This window comes from Rattus norvegicus, chromosome 10, assembly GCF_036323735.1.
Source record: "Rattus norvegicus strain BN/NHsdMcwi chromosome 10, GRCr8, whole genome shotgun sequence".
Classification (NCBI taxonomy): Eukaryota; Metazoa; Chordata; class Mammalia; order Rodentia; family Muridae; genus Rattus; species Rattus norvegicus.
In genome coordinates this window covers 106,304,003-106,329,218 of record NC_086028.1, presented here as the reverse complement: position 1 = coordinate 106,329,218, position 25,216 = coordinate 106,304,003, and the positions used below count along the sequence as shown (strand labels likewise).

The 25,216-nt window shown below is 53.2% G+C and overlaps 4 protein-coding genes and 1 long non-coding RNA gene across 28 annotated transcripts; 3 read left to right on the top strand and 2 right to left on the bottom strand.

Moving 5' to 3' along the window:
- Positions 1-1,358: 1,358 nt before the first annotated feature.
- On the top strand, positions 1,359-2,528 carry Ppp1r27 (protein phosphatase 1, regulatory subunit 27). Its single transcript, NM_001105858.1, has 3 exons — positions 1,359-1,644; positions 1,746-1,896; positions 2,177-2,528. Exons 1-3 carry the CDS (start codon positions 1,455-1,457, stop codon positions 2,298-2,300), a joined length of 465 nt encoding a protein of 154 aa, NP_001099328.1. The 5' UTR covers positions 1,359-1,454; the 3' UTR covers positions 2,301-2,528.
- On the bottom strand, positions 2,473-6,330 carry Dpagt1l1 (dolichyl-phosphate N-acetylglucosaminephosphotransferase 1 like 1). Its single transcript, XM_039087546.2, has 3 exons — positions 3,698-6,330; positions 3,177-3,287; positions 2,473-2,971 (listed from the first exon to the last, which is right to left on the bottom strand). The coding sequence occupies exons 1-3, from the start codon at positions 3,861-3,863 to the stop codon at positions 2,505-2,507; spliced, it is 744 nt and encodes a 247-aa protein (XP_038943474.1). The 5' UTR covers positions 3,864-6,330; the 3' UTR covers positions 2,473-2,504.
- Mcrip1 (MAPK regulated co-repressor interacting protein 1) lies at positions 2,777-10,234 on the top strand. 8 transcript variants are annotated; one of them, XM_063269481.1, is made up of 5 exons: positions 2,777-2,873; positions 8,185-8,237; positions 8,330-8,433; positions 9,113-9,214; positions 9,364-10,233. In XM_063269481.1, exons 2-5 carry the CDS (start codon positions 8,230-8,232, stop codon positions 9,426-9,428), a joined length of 279 nt encoding a protein of 92 aa, XP_063125551.1. In that variant the 5' UTR covers positions 2,777-2,873; positions 8,185-8,229; the 3' UTR covers positions 9,429-10,233. The 8 variants fall into 8 exon arrangements, with proteins under 8 accessions (XP_063125551.1, XP_017452903.1, XP_006247958.1 ...); XM_017597414.3 differs by having other exon boundaries at positions 8,315-8,433; XM_006247896.5 differs by having other exon boundaries at positions 2,783-2,864; positions 8,315-8,433.
- A 4,014-nt stretch (positions 10,235-14,248) lies between these two features.
- Gcgr (glucagon receptor) lies at positions 14,249-22,416 on the bottom strand. Of its 9 annotated transcripts, none has more exons than NM_172092.2 (14): positions 22,354-22,416; positions 18,339-18,480; positions 18,137-18,239; positions 17,129-17,236; positions 16,926-17,047; positions 16,724-16,830; positions 16,478-16,634; positions 16,233-16,392; positions 16,101-16,161; positions 15,804-15,873; positions 15,423-15,511; positions 15,169-15,307; positions 15,060-15,101; positions 14,249-14,759 (listed from the first exon to the last, which is right to left on the bottom strand). In NM_172092.2, the coding sequence occupies exons 2-14, from the start codon at positions 18,399-18,401 to the stop codon at positions 14,523-14,525; spliced, it is 1,458 nt and encodes a 485-aa protein (NP_742089.1). In that variant the 5' UTR covers positions 18,402-18,480; positions 22,354-22,416; the 3' UTR covers positions 14,249-14,522. The 9 variants fall into 9 exon arrangements, 8 of the variants coding, with proteins under 8 accessions (NP_742089.1, NP_742088.1, XP_038941171.1 ...); NM_172091.2 differs by lacking the exon at positions 22,354-22,416 and adding an exon at positions 21,569-21,623; XM_039085243.2 differs by lacking the exon at positions 22,354-22,416 and adding an exon at positions 18,815-18,948.
- Positions 19,987-24,749, top strand: LOC103693493 (uncharacterized). Of its 9 annotated transcripts, none has more exons than XR_010055920.1 (5): positions 20,297-21,665; positions 21,999-22,129; positions 22,710-22,952; positions 23,874-24,492; positions 24,653-24,749. It is a non-coding gene; the product is annotated as an uncharacterized LOC103693493 (long non-coding RNA). The 9 variants fall into 9 exon arrangements; XR_010055922.1 differs by having other exon boundaries at positions 20,307-21,665; positions 23,874-24,183; XR_010055919.1 differs by having other exon boundaries at positions 20,317-21,665; positions 23,874-24,022.
- Positions 24,750-25,216: the final 467 nt, after the last annotated feature.

Sequence of the window (25,216 nt, the reverse complement as noted above, 5' to 3'; positions counted from 1 at the left end):
ACTGGGGGTGGGATGCTCAGAAGTTTGCCTGAGTTACAAAGGGAATTCACTGCAGGGGACTCTATCTAAAGAAGTGTGTGAGGGGTTGGGGATTTAGCTCAGTGGTAGAGCGCTTGCCTAGCAAGCGCAAGGCCCTGGGTTCGGTCCCCAGCTCCGAAAAAAAGAAAAAAGAAAGAAAGAAAAAAAAAAAAGAAGTGTGTGTGTTGGGGGTAGGGTTTGGACACAGAAATAGCAGCCATTAGATATGAATGTAGAGATGGTGGGATACTTTTAGAAGCCAAAGACCACCAAGGACTAAGAAGCCCTTCCTAGGCTAAGCACCCAGTGGCTGCAACCAGAAGGGCAAGTCCTTGTTTAACCCAATCTGTGTTACTTTGTTACAGCAACCATGACAGAGTCGCCATTGGCTTTCAGGAACACCGGGGAAGCTGCAGAGTTGAAAGCTATCCACAGCTCCATAACCAAGCTTCTGGGCCTGTCTCGCCCAGCTCTGTTCTTGCATCCCATCTACCAGGTAGTCTCATACCCGCAAGCCAAGCATCCCTGAGACCCACAGCTGAAGCTGTTGCAGAAACAAGACAGCTAGCTGGTAGGGTGTCTACAGGAAGCTAACACATGGGGTCCTCCCCTTTCTCCTCCTATAATGGACATGGTCCCCTGACTTTTAGGAAGACTGAATGACACCTTCAACTTGAGTCCATAAGCTGTCCAGAACCAAGAGGCAGTGTTGTGTGTGTGTGTGTGTGTGTGTGTGTGTGTGTGCGCGCGCGCGCGTGCGCGCGCGCGTGCAAGGCACTGTGCGTGCTGGGTGAGTCCCATAGGACTAGTAGTGTTGATCTATCTGTAGAGTTGAGATGCCAGTATGATGTACCCTAAAGGTAGTTCTGTGAATCTTCTCTAGAACCCACAAGGGTTGGTAAGAGTGACATGCTGGAGAATGGACTGGGCTGTGACCTCCTAAATGTCAATGGATCAGTTGCTCTTCAGATGCCAAGGGAGCTCAGCTTCCAGCAGGTAGACAGGTGAGCCATCATCCTTCAAGTTTAGACTTTCTTGATGCCCTTGAGCTCACTCCCACAGCTTTCTTCATGCACTCTCTCCCAGTCCTTCCCTCCTCTATAAGGCACCTTCTAGGTCCAGCTGCGGGCAGGGAGTAGTAGCCAGGAAGGATCTGACCCCTTTGGCCGGACATGGCGACAGGTGTGCTGAAAGATGAGCCACCAAACATGATCCTGTGCTCAAAGGGGGTTGGGGGTGGGGGGGAAGCTCAGTTTCAGCTCCTCGCGTCTGCAAGCATGACTGCGTGGCTTTATATAGCCTCGCAAGCCCTATATAAGCTGGAATCGAGGTTCTGTCAAGCGGGAGAGGTTGCGCAGATCTGGTCCGGTTGGCATACTTCTTACTCATACCCACCGAAGTAGGGTCCCACAGAGATAGCCAACCCCAATCCCAGGATGCCCAGCAGAACAGTCCGCTACGCTCGCTACAGCCCCCGACAGCGACGGCGGAGGCTGTTGGCTGATCGGAGTGTGAGGTTCCCTAATGATGTTCTCTTCTTGGACCACATCCGCCAAGGCGACCTGGAGCAAGTGGGGCGCTTTATCCGAGCTCGGAAAGTCTCGCTAGACACTATCTACCCCTCCGGTGAGTAGATAACTGAGAGACTGGTCTTCTGTCCATAAGGAAACAGGGGAAATCCTGTTCAGAGGGTTATAGCTTTGACCCTGTGTTCCCACCCTGCCCAGGCCTGGCTGCTCTTCATGAAGCTGTGCTCTCTGGAAACCTGGAGTGTGTGAAGTTGCTAGTCAAATATGGTGCTGACATTCACCAGCGGGATGAGACAGGCTGGACACCACTGCATATCGCTTGCAGTGATGGATACCCTGACATAGCCAGGTGAGATTATGCAATGCGTTGTAGAGGCTTCATCCTAATCCCCCTAGGTGGACCCCCAAAATGTGACTCTGAGGATGTAGGCGGCTACTCAGGGATTCTGGCAGTTTCTATCTGATTGCAACATTAGAGCAAGCTGGAAAATCTGGCCACAGCTTCCAAGGGGTCAGGTTTCTTCCTCCTCACTCTGCCTGGAAAAAACAAACAGGTGACCCCAAAATTCTAGCCCTCTGGCCCCAGGATGGGCTGACTAGGCTTTAACCACCTGCCCTTCACACCTCAGGTATCTCATCTCTTTGGGGGCAGACAGAGATGCAACCAATGATGATGGCGATTTGCCCTCCGACCTCATTGACCCGGACTTCAAGGACTTGGTGGAACTCTTCAAAGGAACCAGCATGGATTGAGCCAGCCCTGCCCTTTTGGTGTTTGTGCCCCTTTGGAGAAGCGGCAAGCACCTTGCTCCAGGGACTAGACTGCCCACTGAACATGCAGTGAGGCAGCCAGGCTGGTTAGGACTTGTGGGGCACGACACTCTTGCCCCTATACCCATTTCTCTGGCCTGGCTTTTACTCCAGGTTTTTTTTTTTATGGTGATACTTTTTACTTTTTCAATAAACATAATTCCCAAGCTGTGATGGTGACTGATGTTGCGCAGTCCAGTACAAAACCATCGCCAGGTATGCTGGGGCTCGCTGGCAAGCACAGGACCGGGGAAATGAATGTCTGGGACGCGTCCGCCGGTCTTCTTTTTCAGAGATGCCGGGCAGCCCCTCCCTTCTCCCCCCCACCCACCCGTGTTTCCGGGACGACCTCGCGCGCCTCCGACCTCGCGCGCCTCCGACCTCGCTGCGCTCCGTTCGCCGGCGATCACGTGGCCCGCGCCGTTTGCGCCTGCGCGTTGCGTCACTTCCGGCCGGCCCACTAGAAGCGGCGGCGGCGGCGGCGGCGGCGGCGGCGAGGAGGGTGAGGTGAGGAAGGTGCGGCGCGGGAGGAGCGGCGCGGCGGGGCGGGGCGCTGCGGGCTCCCTGGGACCTTGGCCGCTCCGCCCCGCCCCGCCCTGGTGTCGCTGGGTCGCCTGGCCGGAGCGGGGAGAGACGAGGCCGGTGTCGCCGCGGGGTGCGGACGTGGCGGCATCCTAAAGGAGGTTTTCTTGCCGGCCGGGCCGCCCCCCTCCCCCGGGAACCGACGCCCGCGGTCCTGGGGCAGCCCTTGAGGGCGCTCCCTGCTTCTGGGCTGCGCAGGCCAGCCCCCCAAATCGCTCCGGTGCCCTTGCCGGTTACCTGCTCTGCCCACATCCCAGTTGTCCTGATGCAGTGTCTCTGCGCAAGTCCAGGGCCTGCCCGCGGTCAGCCCGTAAGCTGAACGGGCTGGTGGCCGGAAATATCGTACCCCTGTTGACAAAAGCAGTCCAGATCCTGTGGTGGTCGTCCGAGTTAAGATGGTGTACCCTCTGGACGCCATGTTTCAAACAGAGGGCAAGCTCAAGCAAGCCCCCCAGTGAGTTGAGATCAGCTAGTGGATTTCTGGGGAGTGTCTAGGACAGTTAGAGATGTGGCAGGAGAGCCAACAAGAGCCAGGTCCTCCAGAAGAAGGGGCCTGGGTTTGGGTCCAGTTAGGAAGTAGCTAATAGTTTGCTATTCCAAGGAAAGAATAGGATACACGTTCTAGGTCTGATGACCTGTCATCTAGAAGCAGGCCCAACCTGTCAAAGCTCCTGCCTGGCTGGTCAATCATTAACTAAAAGCCTCACAATTTGTAAAGGATACAGGCATGACTTGAAGCAGGGAGTGGTGGCACTTACCTGTAATCCCAGCACTTTGTGAGGTGGAGTCAGAAGGATCAGAAGTGTAAGACCAGTCAGGGCTACGTGAGACCTTTCTTCTAAAAGGGGTGGGGAGAGGAAGGAAGGAAGCAAAATTTGGATAGTAGAAGTTCCGGAGGAACAGAGTGACCAGCCATTGCACCATTGACTGTGGTGCAGGGGCCACTTTCGTTGTCGCTTTGGTGGGCAACAAAGATGTGACCACCTAGCATCATGTGCCTGGCATATTGAGTGTATTTAGAAGAGTCGAGGGGTTGGGGATTTAGCTCAGTGGTAGAGCGCTTGCCTAGCAAGCACAAGGCCCTGGGTTCGGTCCCCAGCTCTGAAAAAAAAAAAGAAAAAAAAAAAAAGAAGAGTCGAATTGGGTCTTGGATCCCCAGCACCCTATACTGTCCCTCAACCTTGCCTTCCAAGAAATCTCTGAAGGCCTTGAGTCCCATAGAAGTGGATATAGTTCTATACAGAATAAACCCATTCAAGAACTCTGGGGGGGGGGGGAGGGGATTTAGCTCAGTGGTATAGCGCTTGCCTAGGAAGCGCAAGGCCCTGGGTTCGGTCCCCAGCTCCGAAAAAAAGAACCAAAAAAAAAAAAAAAAAAAAAAAAAGAACTCTCCCAGGAATAGAGAGGCTGTAAGCAGACCCACACGGGTGTCCCTGGGAAGCAGCATTTCAGAGAGGACAGGAACTGAGGCAGGCTCAGAGATGAGCATCTAGCACCCCAGCTAGCTTCTGCAGCCTCCAAGCCCCTGGGTGGGGTCGGAACTGGAAGTCATTGAGGTCACCTCTTAGGTGACAACTGCTTCATCCTCTGAAATAGGACTGTGAGATGCCATCTTCCTGGCCAGCTGTGATAGGACCATGAACAGTGTGTAAAGTTCCCAGCCCAGGCTGCCCTGTAGTTCCCCCTTGGCAAGGCTCTGCTGTGGCATTTGTGATTCTTGATTCCTGGACATTTCTAGGTCCTCACTTGTTTTAAATATTAGCTGGTTGCAGATTTTCTACCTTATACTCAGTGGCCTACAGCACCCCTTTCTTGTTATGTTTTACTGGGATAATGTGATGACTTTGCTATGTCCATTATCATGTTGACTGAGGAGCTGCAGGTCCTTCATTCACGGCATGGGCTTCATATAGCTATGCTTTGATCATCATTTGATCAGGAAGACCTGGCAACTCCCTGGTGATCACTTCACTTTCAGTGAGGAACCCAAAATCCTTGTCTAGAGTACACAGAGGGGGTGGAGGACCTCTGGTCAGGGTACCTCTGGCCAGGGAGGGGGGAGTTTGAGGGTGGGGAAACTGGACAGGTAGTACTGTTAGATTTTTAAAAGGCAACTGTAGAGAGACTGAAGGTGGAAAAAACCCTTGGTCTGACCCAGGTGGGACCATGTTTATTCACAGACAAGGGCCTTGTCATTCGTGTGGGCAGATGGCCAAATGCCTGCAGAGGAAGATGGGATGTGGCTCACTATAGGGGCAGAAATGACTTCACAGTCTGCAAAGGAAGCTGGGAAGTGTAGTCTTTCAACAGGAAACTCAGGTTTACTACTGACTATTATTGGGCCTGAAGATAGTAGCTGGTGACACATAAGTAACACATGGAACGAGAGCTCTCTGACACTGCACAGCTCAACTGGTTCCCACTGGAGAGTGGTGGAAGTGTCAAGAAACTGAACTGCCAACTGTGTGTGTCTGCTGTGGTGCTAGTGGAAGCTTGGTCAGCAGAGGTGGGGAGGGCTGCAGGTAGAGGTATATTAATTGATGGATATGTCACAGAGGGTCATCAGATCCAAGATACCCTCGTTGTTAGCTGTGTCTTAGGAGTTCACTAAAACAAACTGCATGTATACAGATACAGTAGAGTCTTAACCTAGCTACTCAGTAGGCTGATGCAGGAGGATTGCAAGTCCAAGGCTGCCTTAGTCAACAACAAGATCAAAGGCAGCCTGGGTCACAGGCCTTGTCTGGAAAGTGAAGGATGAGGTTATACTTCAGGTAGTGCATTTGCCTAGTATGCATGAGACCCTAGATTTGTAGAAAAAAGTCCTGCTAGACTTCCATGTTGGGGATTATTGGGACAATCCACTTGAGAGATACAGAGAAAAGGTATTGTGGAGTTGTCCCAGGCACGGTAGAGTGTGCCTGTAATCCCAGCACTTGGGGGTGGGGTGTGCAGAATCAGGAGGATCAAGTGTTTATGGCTAGCCTTGACTACACTACACACTGATATTTGAGGCTAGCCTGGGCTTTCTTTTCTTTTATTTTTTTTTTAAGATTTATTTCATGGGCTGGAAAGATGGCTCAGTGGTTTAAGAGCACTGACTGCTCTTCCAGAGGCCCTGAGTTCAATTCCCAGCAACCACCTGGTGACCCACAACCGTCTGTAATAGGATCTAATGCCCTCTTCTGGTTTGTCTGAAGAGAGCAACAGTGTACTCACATACATAAAATGCAGATGTGGGATCAGTGGAAGCAAGAGACGACTCTGATACAAGTCCACACATATACAGCTACCTGATTCCTACTCAGGACCAATATCTACATTGAAGAAAACACAGGATCGTCAACAAATGGTTCTGGGAAATCTAGATTTCCACACATAGTAAAATAAAAAAAAAGATTTATTTCCTGTATGTAGGTATACTATCCCTGTCCTCAGTCACACCAGAAGATGGCATTGGATCCCATTACAGATGGTTGTGAGCCACCATGTGATTGCTGGGAATTGAACTCAAGACCTCTGGAAGAGCAGTCAGTGCTCTTAACCGCTGAGCCATCTCTGCAGCCTCTGGGCTTCCTATTTTTAAACACAAACTGCAAAAAAGACCCAGAAAACATTGTGGAGTTGATGGAACGTTTTACATATGGCTAGGGTATTGGGAAGACACTTGTAACAGAAAGAGGAAACAAAACAAAAACCAGGGCAAGGAAGTGTCGGGTGTGGAGGTAGCCTTTTCTGACCTCTCCTCCTGCTATCTTCCTGGTGGGTCCCCTAGGTGATGAAGGCCTGGGTACTTCATGAAGTCTTTTGAAGTAGGGATCACTCAAAATGGTGTCCCTCTTGTATGGGTAACCTTTGTTAGACCACTACCCTTGGTCTCCTGAGCAGTGCTCTGACCTCAGATGCCTGTCTGCAGTTCAGTAAGGTTTTAGACATCCTGGACACGTCTGAAGACTCTGCCGTTTTTCTTAGCCCACTGTACCTGCTTTGGTTCTGGACCCAAATAACACCCAGTCTTTTAGGGACCCAGTTCATTTGGTATCCTGCTACTACATTCCTTGCCAGTAAACACGCTCAGGTTTCTCTGCCTCACCAAACATAAAACCTGCTGCCAGCTGGGCTGGTGCCAGCTAAAGCACCCAGGCAGAGGGCATGGTATGCATGTGCAAGCCAGGGGGCCATTGGAGGATGTGGACACCAGAGCCTGAGCTGCATGGGTGGGAGAGGCACCAGAGAAGGGAGGTGTAGGACAGGCGCCACCAAGCAAGCATCCATGAATCTAGGCCAGAAAAGGGTATCTGCAAGGTCATAAGGAAGCCTTGGGCCTGGACGCTAAGGTAAGGGTTGCCCGTGAGCACTGCCTTACTCTGTCCTGGCCTGTAACTGGAGCTTCCCCATCTTGTATCACTACATCACCCCCCTCAGGTCTTTCCTTGTGCTTTGATGTCCTAGGCTGACAGGGTTCTAGAGCCCTTACAGGAGCTGGCTTGGTAGCATTGAGGTGTTCATCTGAATAGTTAATATAATGTATCACTGGCCAGAGAAGAAGCTTTGAGAAAGCCTGAGGTGGCTTGGAACTGTCGGGTCTCCTTTGTCTTCAGCATGTGGGGTTGCCCCATCTGGACCAAGGCCAGACTGAGGACCGACCTTGTATGACTGGTTTTCTCATCCTAGCCTGTGTGTCCTCAGCTGGTTAATTATGAGATTCTGACCCTAAACTTAGGTACTGTAAAAGACTCTAGCCTGTAAATAGGTTGCACCCCAGAGTTCTGGTCACTGGATCAGGTCTACTTCCTTCCTCCTCCTGGTCTGGTTCTCGATTCTCCAGTGATCCTTTGGGATCAGGAAACTAAGTCATTTGTCAAATGTTGCTGAGTTTCTGGATAGATGGTTTTCTCACCATTAAGTTCCCATGGGCAGTTAGTTAGGAGGCTGAATCTTAGGCTTTGTAGAAGCACGCATAATAGAGTTCATTAATCCTCTGAGGCGGAGCTGGGGCTCTACTTTGTATGGGATCTGCAGACTGAAGACAGGAGGGTTAGCGATGTGGCTGAAAACGTAGCTAAGTTGTGCAGTCTCTGAGTGACACTGACACCCCATAGCCTGTCAGGACTGCTTGGAGCCCACTGGCCACTCAAGTCTAGGGCCCAGTCTGTGGATCCCCAGTGGACTCAGGACCACATAGTTTGTTCTTTTTTCTGCTGGAAGGATGACAGCTCCAGTGCCTTGGGTTTCTGTTTTATAGGCCGCAGTATCCAGCAGCTGAGCAGTAGGACTAGACGTACCAGCAATGACCAGGTGGGTCTCAGGTGTGTGTGGGAGCTGGGACCCCATCTCTCCTGTTACTCTCTCCTCACACGTGGGACTTTCCCCAGCTCTCCTGTCTCTAGAGTTGTCTACAACGGGAAGAGGAATAGCAGTCCCCGCTCTCCCACCAACAGCAGTGAGATCTTCACACCAGCGCATGAAGAGAATGTGCGCTTCATTTATGAAGGTTGGTGCACTCGGTGTCTGCTTTACTGCCTGCTGTGGGTGAATGACCCACCACCCTTCCACTCTTTTTGGGTCCCAGACAGTAGACTGGTGACAGAGGGACATTGGGTGACAACAGAAGCAGAGGGCATGGGGAGTTGGTGGAAGCCCAGAAGAGGCAGAATCTTGGAGACAGTACTCAGGCCTGGAGGCTTCCTGGAAGAGGTAGTGTGAACAGAGTTTCACTAAAGTGCATAGAGGTTATATGGTTAGGATTAGAACGAATATGCTGAGAGGTGGGCATGGGTGGGACCCTCTGTGGTTTGAGGAGGCCATTGCACAGAAGGGACTGGCCTCTGAGCAGGGGCAGGAGGAGCTGATGCAGGAGGTAGGACAGTTTGGGACTCTTCAAGATACCCTTAGGTAGCCAGGTGTGGTAGCCACACCTTTGATCCTAGCACTCAGGAGGCAGAGGCAGGCAGATCTCTGAGAGTTTGAGGTCCCAAACAGACAAGGCTGTTACACAGAGAAACCCTGTCTCAAAAAACAAACAAGCCCTCATCTAAAGAGGGAGACTGGTGGGGCCGGGGGCTGCATGCTGCTGAGGGAGGGACGGTCTGCTTGAGCTGCCATCAGGAGCAGAGTGCTCTCTGATGGCTTGAGGACTGCTGAGCGCTCGCTGAACCTGTTGTCTGCTGCAGCCTGGCAGGGTGTTGAGCGAGACCTGCGCAGCCAGCTGTCCAGTGGGGAGCGGTGCCTAGTGGAGGAATATGTGGAGAAAGTTCCCAACCCCAGCCTGAAGAGTAAGTAAGGTAGACCTGGAGGAGCTGAAAAGGCTTCTGCTTCCTTCCTGCACTGTGTCCTTTCTAAGGCACCTGGGTTTGGGAGCCTCCAGTAGTGGGGAGTGGATGGGTATCCTCTTCCCAGCACCAACCCGACTGTCCACTAACAGCCTTCAAGCCCATCGACCTGAGCGACCTGAAGCGCCGGAACACGCAGGATGCCAAGAAGTCCTAGAGTGCCTGGCGCCCCTCCCCTGGCCTCCAGAAGATCAGGGTGCACTTGATGTTGGTTTCCTCTGTTCCTGTGGCGCTGCTCCTGGGAGGGGGGGAGGAGAGTGAGCTCTAGCAGGCCGTAATCCCCAGAGCCAGCAGGATTGATGATCAAGGCCCTACCTGTCCTCTCCAGGGTCTCAAGTTGCCCCTGTCACTGGGGGAATAGGAGTCTGACTGTATCAGCCCTGTCCTTTTCTCCTGGCCAGCTGCATCTTGGGTAGCACCTGGCCCTACCTACCCAGCCCTCTCTGCTGTTACCTGCCATGCCTCGCCACTCTCCTTCCTGGCTACTTAAGGTCAGGAAGGAAAAAAGGGGACCTCTGTTTCTTCGGCTGTGGAACCTTGAAGTGACCAGAAAGTAGGACATGTGCAGTCCCACCTGCATCCAGTGTGGCTCTCTCCATGGAGACTTGCTGTTCTTCTGCCCTGGACATTTGGGGAGCTCCCCCTTCCATCCCCACTGTCCATCCTGACCCTTCCTTGCCCCAGTTTCAGAGTCGAATCAGCTCTGGGCCTAGGACAGTACTGGCTCTCTGAGAGCAACTAGGCCTTTTGTCCTGGTACCTGCAGCCCTGTGGTCACAGCAGTGCTCTTGGACAGGGCACTAAGGCTGACCCTGAAGGAGTGGTGCTGCCAGGCGTGTCCTGGCTTTCTGGGGTGTACTGGGAGGATCACCAAGACCCCCTTTTCTCGTGCCCTCTTGAATCCAAGTGTCTATGTAGCTTTGGAGACCGAGGGTCTGTGAATAAAGGTGGGTGGCACTGGAAGTGGCTTCTTGGCAGTCTGTCAGGCCCTACCCTGAAGCCCACTGTAGGTCTGAGCCCCAGGCCCCCAGAGGAGTCAGGTGGATAGTAAAGCCAAATCCTCTTGTTATCCAAGCTCCATTCCTCACATGGAGCTCACTCTTCAGCCATGCTATCGACTCTGAGGAGTATTGGCTCCTTGACTGCCCAGGGCTGCTGAGCGGGCCCAGGAGAGACCTCGTCGCATTTGACCTTCAATCGTGGAAACAGCCCTGGAATGCTCCTGCTCCTGAGAAGTTGCCAAAATGGAATTTATTTCAGGAACATGCTTTCCCAGAAGAGTATTCGGGGCTCAAGTGGCCCCCAGAGACCTCTCCTGGGTGTGGGCTGGGCAAGGCAAGCCTCCCCAGGGAGGCACAGGCAAGACAGGGCAGTGAGTAATAGATGTTGTAGGTGCCAAGCCATCCCCCACGTCTTGGCATTGTTAGTTTCCCTGGGGCTTCTTAGGCTGTTTGAAGATACTCGGTGTCCTAGACTGTGGGTTACCCAATCGACTTCCCATTGTCTGAACTGGAAGGGGTGTGGATGGCTCAGGGGATACCAGGACATGGTGGGTCGGCACACTGCCCAGAGTACCAGTGTATCCACTGAGGGACCAAGTAAGATCCTAACCTGAGGACATTCTGCCTCCTAGTGGTGTTGATTCCATCCCAGCTATACTAGAGCACTTCAAGGGGCTTCCTGACTTCTCCGGGAGTAATGAGCTTAGGCTGGCTGAGCTGGTGCCACACATATGACCTTCAGCAAAATTGTCATGTCCCAGTCTCATAAAGTGATTAGTTCTTACTCCCTGTGTGGTTTCCCAGGCTCCTGGGATGGGGGATGGCTGCCAATAGTCAGTCGTGGATTCACTTAACAAGGTTAGCCCCGTAGAGTGACCTCAGTGCCCAGACAGCACTTCACATACCTAAATGCCCCTGACATGTAAGCCTGACCAGTGTATTCTTAGATGATATTTTATTTACTCTAAAAGGGTGTATGTGTCTGTGTCTGTGTGTGATGTATTGAAATGGTCTCACTATGTAGCTCTGGCTATCCTGAAACTCACTATATTGCTGTATAGACCAGGCTTTACAGCTGCAGAAATCCACCTGCCTTTGCTTACCTGGTGCTGGGACTAAAGGAGTGTGGCACCACACCTGGCTAACTTTTTATGTGTGTGGTGAGAGTGTCTGTAGAGCCAACAGAGGATGCTGGCTTCCTGGACCTGGAGTTACAGTCAATTGTGAGCTGACCAGTGTGGATGCCAAGAGCTAAATTTCAGACCACCCAAGGGTAGCAAGTGCTCTTACCACAAAGCTGTCTCTAGCCCCAGCAGTGGCTTTGCTTTGTCTCCTTGAGATGGGATCTCAAGGTGGCCTCACCCTTGTTGTGGCTGAGGTGACCTTGAACTTCTGACCCTTCTTCCCTCCAACAGTAAGTTTAGGTGTAGGCATGTGGCACCACATCCAGTTTGCAGTGCTGAGGATCACGCTAGGCAGGTGTGCCACCAACTGAGCCACATTCCCAGCCCTCAGTTTCCTTTTCCCTATAATTTTGGTTACATCAAAATAGGATGATTACTTTATGATGTCTGTGTTCATAGTCAGAAGTAAACCGTATGGTGAGTTAGGTTTTTGTTTTTGTTTTTATATCCACCTGTCCCTTGGAATTACTAATTTCTCCTTTTTTTCCTTTTTTTTTTTTTGCAGGTTTTGCGTGTGTGTGTGTGTGTGTGTGTGTGTGTGTGTGTCCGTGTGCCCATGTGCTCGCACACATGCATGTGCATGAGTAGCAGCTTGAAAACCCCTTGGAATACCATCTCCAGGAAGCCACCTGCCTCCTTTGAGACAGGTCTTTCATTGGCCTGAAGCACTTATCAATTAGGATAGACTGGCTAGGAAGCCCTAGGGATTAGCCCCAGGGATCCTCCTGTTTTCCCAGCACTGGGGCTACACTTGCACACCAGCATGGCCAACATGCATTCTGCCTTTTGTGTGGTTCTGGGGATTTAACAGCTTCACACATGGCAGGCAGGCATCCTACCACTGCTCTATGTCCTCTGTCCTTCAGGGTTTGTTACTGGTGTTTGCTTGAGACAGGGTTTCATTACATAGCCCTGGCTGTCAGTCCTCAGGGTCACCATGCAGAACAAGCTGGCCCCCAAATCACAGAGACCCAACTATCTCTGTGTATGCTGACTACAGCAGGCATCTTTAGGGCTTCTGTTTTGTTTTTTGAGAAAAAGTCTTAGTTAGCCCAGGCTAGTCTTTGACTTGATGTATAGTTCCAGGCCTTGAGTTCCTCCTCCTGCCTTTACCTCCTAAGTACTGGAACGATCACATCACATCTGGTTGTGTTTGCCTTGTTTCCTGTATCCCATCCTAGAGCCTGAACTCCACCCCCCTGTTCATTTTCACTCTCTTCAGGAGATTCTGGAGCCCTCTGGTCTAAGGTTCCCTCCTTTAGTCCACAGCTTAACTCCCAAGTTTGGTCCTCGATGGTCAGTGGCTTTTGTTGTTGTTTTTGTTTCCTCGGTTTCCACTGTCATTTTAGTAGTAGGAATGTCCACACACCAGATTCTAAGGGACCACATGCAAACCATCTTCCTTGTAACACAACTCGGTCACTCACATCCTTCTGAAACATTGAACATCTATATACCTGCCCCACCTGTCATACACACAGGACCACACCTCCTTCATAGTTACACTCCTGGGTCCCCTCCAAGGGACCTGTGCTCACTCACACACTTTGCTGGATAACACCCAACATTCCTCTGGGGGAAGGAGATTGATGCAGGTCTGAGGTACAGGACAGAGGCATGAGGAAGGGATAGGGTCTCCTGAAATAAAACGATGCTGTGCGGCACTGGGCTAAGCTGACTTCCCCCACCACTGTGGAGCTGTCTGGTCATGGTTCTAGTCACTGACGGGGTGGACCTACTTGGCTCCTACCTCTTCCCTGCCTGAACCAGCCTGCACCAGTTCCCTTGGGGACAGAGATGGAGACGGGGTGAAGGAGGACAAGGGCAGAGGGACTCGGGATGGGGAGGGCTGTCAGGAGGCCCCAAGTGAGCTGCAACCCCCAAGGCAGTCACCAACCCTGAGCTCAGCTGGCGTGAAGGAGAATGCATGTACTCAGGTGCTGGCTCGGAATGACTTTGTGCCCACAGCAGGCACCAAGGTGTCCAAGGCTCAAAGTAGAGTCAAGATCTGGGGCCTGGATCGTGGAGCTCTGGGATGAGCTTCCTAAGGCTGCAAAGTCAAGAACCTGTGGTCTCCAGCAGATGCAGCCAACATTGTAGGCTTCCAGCCCTTTGTTTCCCACCAGTCCTTGTAATTCAGACGCCCACCTGGGTTGCACCCACTAGGCTCCTCACTTCCCTCCCTGCTGCATCCAGGCATTGGAAAGGTGGCAGGGTAAGGCCCCCTTCAGGCCCCAGTGCCAGGCCTGGCAGGTGAGTCATTTTATTTATCTTTCCTGAGTGGCCTCCTGTCCCTTCATTTGCTTCAATTAGCCTGAACAGCTACAGCCCACGTGGCCTGATGTTGGCTGTGTGCACCCCTCCCCCAGGGTCCTGTATCATTTTCTACCAGCAACTTGAACAGAGGTACCTGGTTGACTTTCCCCACCCCCACCCCATCTCCACACTCCACTAGGTAGGCATCATAGCAACGGCCAAAAGGACCACCCTAGAGGTTGATCACAGCCCTTCACGTGTCCCCTTCTGGACTTGCCTCTGCTCAATGAGGCTCTGACTTACAGGGCTGAGTCAAGAGCCTGTATCACACACATTTCCTCAAAGGACAACTTAGGTTCAGGGGAATCCTGGAGGAAGTGAGCTGCTACCTCAAAGCACCACTTCAGAGACAGTTCTTTCCTGGATTGCATTAGCTCTCTCTACCTGCTGAGTGTGGTGCCTGTCCACAGCTTACCCACCCTCCCATACACCTTCCTTGGTGCTTCAAGCCCGGCTGTCCAAGATATGCACAGCAGGTCCTACGGGAGCTCTTTACTGAAGGTCATATCTGTGTGCATGGAACATGGCAACACTCATGGGAACACCCATAGTTCATAGCATGGCTACTCCATCATATCCAGCCCCTACTCCATCAATGTGGCCTGTACCCGGCCAGGACAGGTTAGGGGAGTGTGGATAGTACAAGCTGCTGTCTTGCTGCTTTGCCTCTTCAGCCTTGGCCAGGCATCTGTTTCTGGGTTGTCTTGTGAGGCCCTTTCTGAATCCAACTTGGCTGGAGTCCAGTGGAGATTCAGGTGGGGCTGTCAGCCAGCCTTGGGAGACTACTGGCCAATGAGGTCTTCGCAGAGGGCTCACAGCCAGTCCCACTGCTGCTGCCTGCACTCATAAGCTGAAGTTTCTCACAGGGATCACCATGACAAGTCCCTGCTGGGGCCATGTGGCTGCCATGGCTGCTGGCCATCCTTTCCTCCTGAAGAGCTTTGCCTTCTTGCCATCGCCTCCAACGCCGCAGTAGCTCTGCCTGCACCTAGAGGAGCCAGGGGTAGGGCTTCTCTGCCAACCCACCTCGTTAGGATCCTGACTGGGCCACTCTGAGGTGCCTAGCCTCAATCTAAGCAGACCCAAAGCAAGGCAAGTTTTACATTGGGTTCAGCAGGGCCACTTGTCACCAGGAAAGGCGGGGACCATCTCATAACCCTGCTCCCTGAGGACCTAGGGGACCTGACATCCGACGCATGCAACTGTAATAATGGGGATGAAGGTATGGTCAGACCAGGGCAAGGCCATCCTCATGGCCAGCTCTGATTGTGTTCCCAGCTTCACCTACCTCCTTGTTGAGGAAACAGTAGAGAACAGCCACCAGCAGACCCTGGAGAAAGAGAGTGGTCAGGGACAGCACTCTTGTGTCCCAGGGATGGGCTATGATGAAGACTCACCTGGAAGGAGCTGAAGAACAGGTCAAAAAAGAGCTTGGTGGAGCGCAGGGTGCCCTGGGCATGCTCATCAGTCACAAAGGCAAAGACCACTTCGTGGACTCCCAGCAGAGGAATGAGGGTCAGCGTGGACCTGGCTAGCCTGCAGGGGCAGAGCTTGAGAACTCTGCAAAATCTTCTGGGCTTTCCCCCACAAAGACATTGACCCCCAACCTCATCCCTCTCCAGTCTGGACCCAGGCCCTGGCCCCTGCCCACCGGAACTTGTAATCAGCATAGTGCATCTGATGGGCACGCAGCTTGGCCACAAGAAGATGAATGATGCGGACAAAGATGAAAAAATTGATCTGTGTGAGGAAGACAAACATCAAGGGCAGCCCGAGAACTTCCTGTGTCCTACATGGCCCTCAGATGTCCCTGCTACAAGCAAGGCTGCTGCCAGGTGAGCCCTGGGCACAGGGCCCTGGGGCTGGCAGCGTATTACAGCTTCTTGAGTGAGTGCTGGAATTGCCCACCCTCCATCCGTTGGGTAGAATGTATTCTTCCCTTAGCCTCAGAAGGCTGATGAAGGAAGGACCTGGGGGAGCCAGACCAGTGACCCTTTCCTTGCTGATGGCAGCAGGGGCTTTGTTTCCTCACCAGTATGGCCAGGAGTACAGGGATACGCAGGATCCACCAGAATCCCATATTGTCATTGCTGGTCCAGCACCTGCAGGGACCAGTTGCTCACTTAGTGGGGATGCAGCTCTCTGTTCCTTGCCCCTCCCTATCTGCTGGGATTTACTGAGTGCCTCTGGAAAGGAAAGGACAGAGTCTTCACTGAACCCCAGGTCCAGACACTGGATTCACACTTCTAGCCTCACCTCCTGCCCCTGTCCCCAGGGTCACTTTACAAAGACCAGCATCAACCAGCCCACCCTATTAGCTCATACTCACTGGACATTCTCAAACAGACACTTGACCACCACCCAGGGGATGACAAACAGCAGGGGAGATCCTGTGGGAAGCAGCAGTTGTTATCCCACGGCCCTGTTAGCTTCCTTCCCTATCCCCCACAAGCCTACTCACCCCAGCCGATGCACAGATAGAGGGAGAAGAAGCTCTTCTCCGAGAAGGTGGTGATGCTCAGCAGGCTGTACAGGTACACACCCTCCACCAGCAACCAGCAGTAGTTGGCTATGATGCCGTACTGCATGATCACTGTGGCCACTCTGCAGCCAGCCACCGCCTGAGCAAGGTGAGGCATGAGTGGAGCCCACGACACCCTGCCCGCCGCCCTACACAGGCTAGGGAGCAGTTAGATCTGGGCTCACCCCATCACTGAGCCAGACGCTCACACTGAGGTCATCTCCAATCTTCTGGCTATAGCGTGTCTTGAGCAGCCAATCAATGACCAGCACAGAGCCAGCCTTGAGCACGAAGGACGCGAACAGGTTCCCGTGGATGTAGTTCCGGGTGCAGTGCAGCTTCCTATATGACGATGTCTCAGCACCACTCCTGCCCCGTCCCTCTGCCCCCCTCACCACACTGGGTATTAGCTAGGAGCGACAGCAGTGTACCTGAGGCCCAGCAGGATGACCAGCGCCAGGAGCAAGGCCCCCAGGGACAGACTGTAGCCCACAGTGTACATCACCTGGTAGCTGCTATACATCTTGGCTACCCCCTTCTGCAAACCAGAGGTGGAGTGGGGCTGGGCAGTACCATATCCCCTGGCCCCACGCAACCCCATGGCAACACCACCCCACACCCTTCAGAGCTGACCTGGACCTCGATCTCGTCATCATCCATCTGACATTGGGAGGCGTCGCGCCATGACTGCCCCCGTGGCCCTCGAACCCACTGCCCATCAGGCCCACACCTCTTGAACACTAGGCGGTGCTGCACTGGGACATGGGTGTAAGCTCTGGTCAGCCCACTCCCAGACTTTGCACCCTCAGCCTCCCAGGCACTCACTACCCCGTTACCTTTGTGGTACCAAGGTAGGTACCAGGGGCAGGAAATGTTGGCAGTGGTGTTGGGAGGGGTGTCAGGCCAGCAGGAGTACTTGTCGAAAGTTCTGTTGCAGACCAGCTCTGTAAAGGTGAAGGAGGATGGGGGTGGGACCAGAAGCCCCCTGAGTATCAACACCACTTCTCTGAACCTGCATCTATAGGGGCTGCCTCCGTGATGTGGGCCACAAGGGGCATCCCCCGGCTGGTTATCTTGCCTTCTAGACTCCATGACTACCCTCTCCAGCCCAGCAACATTGGTGTTTGCCCAAGATATCCCATCCCAAATGTGCACAGACCCCATTTTGTGTCTTTCCTCTATGTATCTTTTATAAAAATTTGTAAAAAGCTTTTTACATTTATCTGTTCATTTATTTAGTGTGTGTGTGTGTGTGTGTGTGCGCGCGTGCGCGCGCGCGCACATGTGCATGCACTCAGAAGCATACAAGTGTGTATACCAGCATACAGGATCATAGGACAACTTGCAAGGATCATTTATCCATTTTCACTGAGTCCCAGAGCAAGGGCCATTATCTGCTGAGCCATCTCACTGGCCCCTCCTGCCTGGTAATACATTCCTTGTCAGATGTCAGACTCCAGTTTGGCTGGCACCTTTTCCAGGCCCAGCCGTAGCATAGCTCCCTCATCCTTCTCCCTCCCTCCCAGGCACTCATCCCCCTCAACTGAGACTGGGAAGACCCAGTCTCTCTGCCCTGCCCTGTCCCTATTCACTGTCTGCCCAGTGTGAGCGGTGACAGCAGACATCAGCTGGCTGGGGATGAGGGCAGCCCTGAGGCAGTTCTGCATTTCTACTGTTTCCTGACCATACAGCCTTAGGGAAGCCACTGCCTCTGGAGGTCAGTCTGTAACTGGGGGCAAGTGGCTGGGCATTATAAAGCAGCCATTACTATTACATCCCCATAAGGTCTCTGAGTGTACCTCCAGGCGGGGTGTCAGGACACAGGAGTCTTTGGTGGGACTCACCAGTAGGTGGGGGCAGCAGGCTTAGGTTGTGGTGGCACTGGTCACTATAGAGCTTCCACTTCTCAAACAAAAAGTCCATTACCTGGGCAGAGGGTGCCTTTGGCTGGGAAACAGGTAGGCAAGCAACCAGAGAGCTCTCAGCACTTGTGTACAGAGCAGCCAACCCTCCTCCATGCAGGTGCGTGGGGTGCACGGCACTCACCAGACATGACAGCACCACCAGCAGCAGCAGCAGGTAGGGACAGTGGAGCTGGGTGAGGAGCATGCCTCTGGGTAGCCACCCCCCCACATCTGGCAGAGGTTGGGTGCCTGGGTCCTTGGGGGTGTGTGCACCTCTCCTCAGGCTGCGGAGAACCAGAATAGTGGAGTCTGGAGAAGATCTACAGAGCATCCTGCTCCCCAGAACCAAGCCTCTGAGCCCAAGGCCTCCCTATAGCTGAGGTTTAGGGAGGAGACATGAGTAGCTTGCAATGCCAATTCAGAGACAGGTGAGTATGGGCAACTGTTTTCCTGCTACATGGGGTTGGCTGGCTGAAAGCAATCACCTCCTTATCTGGTCACCCAAATCTCTCAGAGTGGCACCGAAAACTCAGCCACTACCTCTCTCCTCAGTTATGTTGTCCTGGACACCTCCGCCTATTTTTAGCCTGGGAAAGCTGACTGGCCAGGCAATCTGACCTCAGATAAAGAGAGCGAGGGTCCAGTGCCCAGGTCCATGGCCACTCGTCCTCATTCCAGGGCAGTTTCTAGCCAGGGCCCAGATGAGGGACACCTCTGCCTGATGTTTTCTGTAAGATGTGGGATCGCCAGTGACAAATCCTGGGCAGCAGAAACCATGAACATCAGCTACCTTCTCCTAGCTACCTTTGGAACAAGAGGTGGAACTCTCAGTTCCTCCAGCCCCCACATCTGCCTGGACACTGCCACTCCCCCACCTTGATGATAATGGACTGAACCTGTAAGCCAGCCCCAGTGAAATGTCATCCATATAAGAGTTGCCTTGGTCATGGTGTTTGTTCACAGCAGTAAAACCCTAACTAAGACAGCTCTGGTGGATTCTCATGGCGGAATTGCGAAGAGCTTCTTGGGGCCTGTAAGAAGTCAAACTATGAGCTCCTAGGACTGAGATGGGCCTCTGTCCTGTGTGCCCACAAACAAAATATACAAGATAGAGCCAGGTATGGTGGCACATACCTGTAGTCCTAGCATTCAGGAGGTGGAGTACTATCCAAAGTTCAGTACCAGCCAGGACTACATACAATGACCCCCGGGGTGGAGGGAGAGAGGGTGGGGATGTGAGAGAAGAACTCAACTGTCACAAGAGCGGACCCCTGGATTTCAGCCTGCTGTGATGAGCCCAGTCAAGTTCTAGAAACAGCAGCTTGAGAGGCCCCCTTCACTTCTACCCTCCTGTACTTATGTCCTCTTCTGACACATCTGGCTCATGACCTACTACGGAGCTCCTGAGCCTAGCCCTTGGTCAACAGGGTCTAGCCAGAGTCAAGACACAGGGTTTCAGGTCTCTGATACCTGAACCTCAGGACACAATACCCTCAGAGTAGAGGGTTCCTACAGGGGACAAAGCAGCAGACAGATTGAAGAGGTGAAGGCAGTTCAAGTGTCCCTACGTCTGGGGTCACCAAGTAGCATGGCTCTCCTGATTTGCATCAAACCGTCCCAGATTACTAGTGGGCTGGGTATGGAGAATACAGAAGCCAGGAACTGGCTTTCACACACTATGCCTGGCCTCTACCCCAGAGCTGCTGGGGTCTCATAGAGACCCAAAGAGGCCTCAAAGAGGAAGGGCAGAGGTGGGAAAGCTCCAGGGCAGTGTGACAGTGATAAGGAATGACCTGCTTGGGTAGATGGAGAATGGAAATGCTGGGAAGGGGCATGGCGGGGAAAGATGTGGTTCAAGATCCTGCAAGGGTGAAGATCCAGACAGTGGGGGAGGACGGTCCTTAGAACCCAGCTTTGCATCAGCAGCCCAGGGCTGAAAATGTAAATGTTCAATAGCTGTGAGATGGTGGCACACACCTTTAATCCTAGACTGGGGAGACAGAGGCAGAAGGATCTCTGAGTGTTTGAGACTAGCCTGGTCTACAGAGTGAGGTGTGGGATAGCCAGGGCTATGCAGAGAAACCCTGTCTCAAACAAACAAACAAACAACAAAGAAACAAAAAGAAAGAAAGAAGAAAAGAAAAAATCCAAAAGTAAGAAATAACAAAGAATAGCAGAGCAACAAAGAATAACAAAGAATAACAAATGTGAGATGAGATCCCTTGAGGATTTCCTTCCAGCTATGCTCAGACCACAGTGGATGGGCTCAAAAACTGCTCAGGGCTAGATTCCTCAGGGTTCTGTAACCTCTGATGGGGTCCCTCATACAAAAGTGGCAAAAGTGGGTGAGTTCTCTAGTCCTGTGATGGAATAACAATGGTGGGGCAGTTTCTAGCCAGTCAGATAGAGAACATCACGGACATGAGGCTGACTTTCAGCCCCATGAAGTTGAGACACTGAGGTCTCTCTGCAGAGAATGTCTGGCCAGACAAATCCTGTGAAGTCAGCCAATCAACATATGGAGACCAACAAGGCACCCTTTCCCTTTCCCCGAAAGGGAGTGGGCTGTGTCATCAGTAGGCTAGGACTGCAATCTTTGTGCCCTGTGCAGTCTGCCTCCTGTCCCCACAGTGGGGGTAAATACTGACACCAAGACAGAGCCCATCAGCTCTGATAAATACCCTGGGTGACGCAGCCAGGTGTGGACGCTGCGCTAGAGCGCCTGTGGCTGGAGCTGCGATTCTGGCCCTTTTTCCACCTTATTACCCTCCCTGGCAGGGAACAGATGGGCGTAAGGGATGGTAGACTGGAGACCCTACCCTCTCCCCTTCTTAGACTAGGCTGCTGAAATCTCACTCAGGTCTCAGGCTTTGAGAGACCCAACTGTGGGTGAAATCTGGAAGATGCAAGTCTGAATCAGTCTGTAAGTGATAAGTCAGCCTGTCTTGCCTTTAGATCAAGCCCCCTTCTTCACAGCACATATCTGGCACTCCAGCCACCTGGACTGTCATTTTCCCATGCCACCACCCCTCCCAGCAAGCTCCAACAGGACAAAGGACACTTGGGTGTTTGCAGTGTGGCCACCGGTTTTCTCTGCAGGTGGCCGAGGGTGTGAGCTGGATGACCCAGCGGCCAAAGGGGGGAGCATCCTGGGGGGATCCTCTTGGTTCCTTAGGAGCCAAAGTTGGAGTGGTAGCAACATTTTTTTTGATCTTAGGAATCCCCAGAGTTATCAACTGGAAGGGTGTTTTGGTCAAAACAGAGAAACTAGACCGGGTCATAGTCCTATGGCAAGGGACAGGATCTGGGGCCACAGGCTGTGACAAAGCCTAATTCCTGAGTCCTCCCCGGAAAAGGGGCGGAGATACCCACCGACTCCGGTGAGCTCAGAGTCCCCCTTCTATGTCTCCAAGACAGAAGAACAGCAAAATATCCCTGGCCGATCCTCGGAGGATGCGAGAACCAAGAGGTGAGGGATCGGTCGGTTCGCGACAGAAAACTTCGAGGGTCTGAAGTGGGAAGGGGGTCTCTGGGGAGCCTGGAGCAGAACAAGGGCAGTGAGTGATCTGCGCTCGCAGGGGTCAAAGTAAAAAATTGTGAGCAGTGGAAGAAGAGCCCTTCGTGCACGGTGCTTACACATCTCACCGGCAAGACTGGGACACTGCAAGGAAGTCCTGGAGATTGGGGACACATAGGGGATGGGCGAGCCATTGGGGTATGAGGGGCTGGAAGCTGGAGTGCGTTGGGCGTTGGGCGTTTGATGAGATAGCCACGCCTGCACCTACCCTCTCCCACCTCCCAGATTGCGCTCCCAGAGAACAGAAAGGAGAAGTTGAGAACCTTAACCTGCGGGAGACCGTTAGGGAATCAGGTGACTCTAACCATGACAGAAGGACACATTTCCCGGTTTGAAAACTAAGGTGTTAGACGGAGGTGAGAACCACCAAAGACCTCAGGGACAGCTGGCTTACGTCCAGGTTCGAGGGCCAGCTCCCCGCTCCCCCATTCTGCACGCCCAGCTTCCCGCTCCTCTATTCTGCACGCCCAGCTCCCCGCTCCCCCATTCTGCACGCCCAGGTCATGCCCGTGCTTCAGCACCCCATAGACCACCTGGGACCGTCCCCTCGGGGCCCGACCCTAGTGCTCACTGTGCTCACTTGCTGGGTCTAGGACTGGGCTCCTCGCGGTCCTCGAGCGCACTGGGATCTGGGCGCCGGCGGCTACTGGTCTCCGCCGCGCTGCGATCGGGGTCGGCGCCAGCTCCGCGCCAGCCGCCTGCAAACTTTCCAGAGGCGACACTGGGCGGCGGCGGCGAAGGGGGAGGGGGTGGGGGCGGGAGCGGCCCGCGGGGGAGGGGGAGAGATGAGGGTCGGCGCCCGCGCCTTAGTGCAGCCGACCTGCAGCGAGCTCTCAGAACCTCTCGGTGTAATTCCGAGTACCTCTCTTGTGTGCCGAGCTTGCCTTGTAGCTCTATATCCCGGGCACTCACTTTCTCCTCCCTTCTGGCACACAGGAGCAGGCCCTGACCGGGATCCGACCCCACGGGTCCCTTCCGAGAACCCTCACCAAGTGTACCATAACCCCGAGGATCCAATCTTGCGCACCCTGGACTTCAGAGAGCCTCCACGGGTGATTCCTGACCCGGCAGGTGCAGGTCCGGGTGCGGGTCCGAGTTCGCCAAGGGAATAACATGTGACGCAAAGAGCCCCTTTCTCTTGCAATGTCCACTGTCCTGGGGTCGCATCTTTGCGTTCAGGTTTGCAATTTTGATTTTCCAAAAGGGTTAAGTCTCTTACTTAATCACATCTGGCTCCTGGGTGAAAGATTGCAGCTGTCACACGTGCACCGTGTGTGGGAGCAGAGGTGGGGGAGGTCAGGGTATAATGGACCGCTCTGAGGGTTTCAGACAAGGTGATCCGCTAAGAACGCCTCTTAAACCCTTTCCAGGCTACATGCCCTGTGGGCTTCAGGGACTCCTGTCCGATAACCCCTCAAGTAACAATCCACTAACCTGCCCGACCTTCTCAGTCTGCACAGCCCTTGCCTAGATACCTCCTTTTCTGGGGAGTCAAAAGTTCTGAGCCACATGCCTATTTTTCGCCCCTAGACTAAATCCTAGAAAGGACATTCTCTCTCACTCCACTGCCCCACCCCTGTGAGCCCTCGAGCCACCTTTTTGTTGCCTCATCTCCCCTCCTGCCCAGTGACCTCGGGGTCAGAAACTCCCTTGGGTGTTTTTGGGCTTCCACTTCTCTGGCTTCTTCACATCCTGTAATGCGCAGGGTCGTGTTGCTTTCTAGAACGTTCTCCGTGTAGCTGTGGCTTTCAGAATGGGCACTCACATTCTCCCCCTTTCATAGAGACACCTCCCTTCCCATTTCCAAATCATCCAGTAAAGAAGCCAAGGCCCCTCTTGGGAAGCCTGTCCATTGCCAAGCATCTCTTTCACATCTGGAACACATTTGGTCTCTTCTCTGTCACCCCCTGCCCCTTCCACAGAACTCCTCATGGTCCTCAGGTCAGTCCCTTGTTCAGACAGACGCTGTCCTTCTCCAGAACTTTATTCCTATCTTAGGGAATGTTGGGTCCTGTGCCCCACCTATGAGTCCCCTCACTGGTGAGCTGGTCCACCTTCCAGTGCCCAGGAGGCAGATCCTGTTTTGTACTTGTCTATAAGGTCCGCCAGAAGACCCTGCCAGGATTCGGGGCACGGGATGCTCTCAGAGGCCGTGTCTTCTGTGCTTCTATTTTCAGAAGAGTCCACCAGAGATCCTGACAGGGAGCCGCCCTTTCTGTTTTGATCCAGGCAATGGCCAGAAGGCAAAGGTTAGAAGGCAAAGACCTGTTTGTTTCCGCCCTGTGGGGGCCACTTGTGCAAGCCTGAGGGACAGATACAGCCCTTCCTTCATTCAACTCCCGTTCCACCTCCCTGGGGCACAGGCTGAAGGACTGAACACCACAGCCTGTGTCTGCCCCTCCATGACCTGGTAATGAGACTTAGGGACGAGAGGGTGGCAGGAACTCTGTGCCAGTATAGCACTGGGCTGGAGGTGCTAGGTCTACAGTGGCCAGGGACAGAGTGGGAGCAGGCACTGGTCTGCAGTTGCCTCTGTCTAGATTCTGTCGTTCAGCTGGGCTTCCTGCACCTTAAGGAGAGGACTCACTGAAGGATGAAGGTCTTTCCTTAAAAAGGACCTTACCCTCTATACTGGCTGGTTCTGTGTGTCAACTTGACACAAGCTGGAGTCAGAGAGAAATGAGCCTCCGTTGAGGAAATGCCTCCATGAGATCCAGCTGTAAGACATTTTCTCAACTAGTGGTCAAGGGAGGAAGACCCAGTCCATTGTGGGTGGTGCCATCCCTGGGCTGGTGGTCTTAGGTTCTATAAGAGAGCAAGCTGAGCAAGCCAGGGGAAGCAAACCCATAAGTAACATCCCTGCATGACCTCTGCATCAGCTCCTGCTTCCTGACCTGCGTGAGTTCCAGTTCTGACTTCCTTTGGTGATGAACAGCGATGTGGAAGTGTAAGCTGAATAAACCTTTTCCTCCCTGACTTGCTTCTTGGTCACGATGTTTGTGCAGGAATAGAAACCCTGACTAAGACACCCTCTGACCTTGTTTTCTTGTGGACAGACTCAGGAGAGAGCAGCAGAAAGAGGCAGCTTTGAGAGCATGGGAGAGTAACACGGGGCTGGCTTGAACTCGGCTAGCCTCTGGTGGGCTCTCTGTTTACCTCCCTGAAGTTTCTGCCTGACCTAGACCTCACTCCTAGACCTGTTGGTGATCTCTTGGGTACTCTGCCATATCAGATCCGGTGTTGGGGCTGGGGAAAGTCTCAGTGACTAAGAGTGCCTTCCATGTCAGTATAGGGACCTAAGTTTGGATCCCTACACACACAACAAAAAGCTGGGCCCAGCCATATGCACTGGAACCTTGGTGCTGAAGGTTGCAGAGACAAGATCACTGGGGCTTGCTGGGTGTCACTGAGAGACCTTGTCTCAAAGGAGGAAGTGATAGAGG

Coding starts and splice junctions, on each gene's coding strand:
- Gcgr (XM_008768468.4), bottom strand. CDS start 18,853: ATGGACCTGGGCACTGGACCCTCGCTCTCTTTATCTGAG. Junction 17,237..18,338: donor TGGTGGTGCTGTCATGTCTG/GTGAGTGCCGTG, acceptor TCACCTTTACAG/AGCTGGTCTGCAACAGAACT. Junction 16,162..16,232: donor CTATCTGTGCATCGGCTGGG/GTGAGTAGGCTT, acceptor TGCTTCCCACAG/GATCTCCCCTGCTGTTTGTC.
- Dpagt1l1 (XM_039087546.2), bottom strand. CDS start 3,863: ATGGTGCAATGGCTGGTCACTCTGTTCCTCCGGAACTTCTACTATCCA. Junction 3,288..3,697: donor ACAAAGTGCTGGGATTACAG/GTAAGTGCCACC, acceptor TTTTGTCAACAG/GGGTACGATATTTCCGGCCA. Junction 2,972..3,176: donor CTGGGATGTGGGCAGAGCAG/GTAACCGGCAAG, acceptor CGCTCCGGCCAG/GCGACCCAGCGACACCAGGG.
- Mcrip1 (NM_001108311.1), top strand. Junction 8,434..9,112: donor TGTGCGCTTCATTTATGAAG/GTTGGTGCACTC, acceptor TGTCTGCTGCAG/CCTGGCAGGGTGTTGAGCGA. Junction 9,215..9,363: donor TCCCAACCCCAGCCTGAAGA/GTAAGTAAGGTA, acceptor GTCCACTAACAG/CCTTCAAGCCCATCGACCTG.
- Ppp1r27 (NM_001105858.1), top strand. CDS start 1,455: ATGCCCAGCAGAACAGTCCGCTACGCTCGCTACAGCCCCCGACAGCGA. Junction 1,645..1,745: donor AGACACTATCTACCCCTCCG/GTGAGTAGATAA, acceptor CACCCTGCCCAG/GCCTGGCTGCTCTTCATGAA. Junction 1,897..2,176: donor GGATACCCTGACATAGCCAG/GTGAGATTATGC, acceptor TTCACACCTCAG/GTATCTCATCTCTTTGGGGG.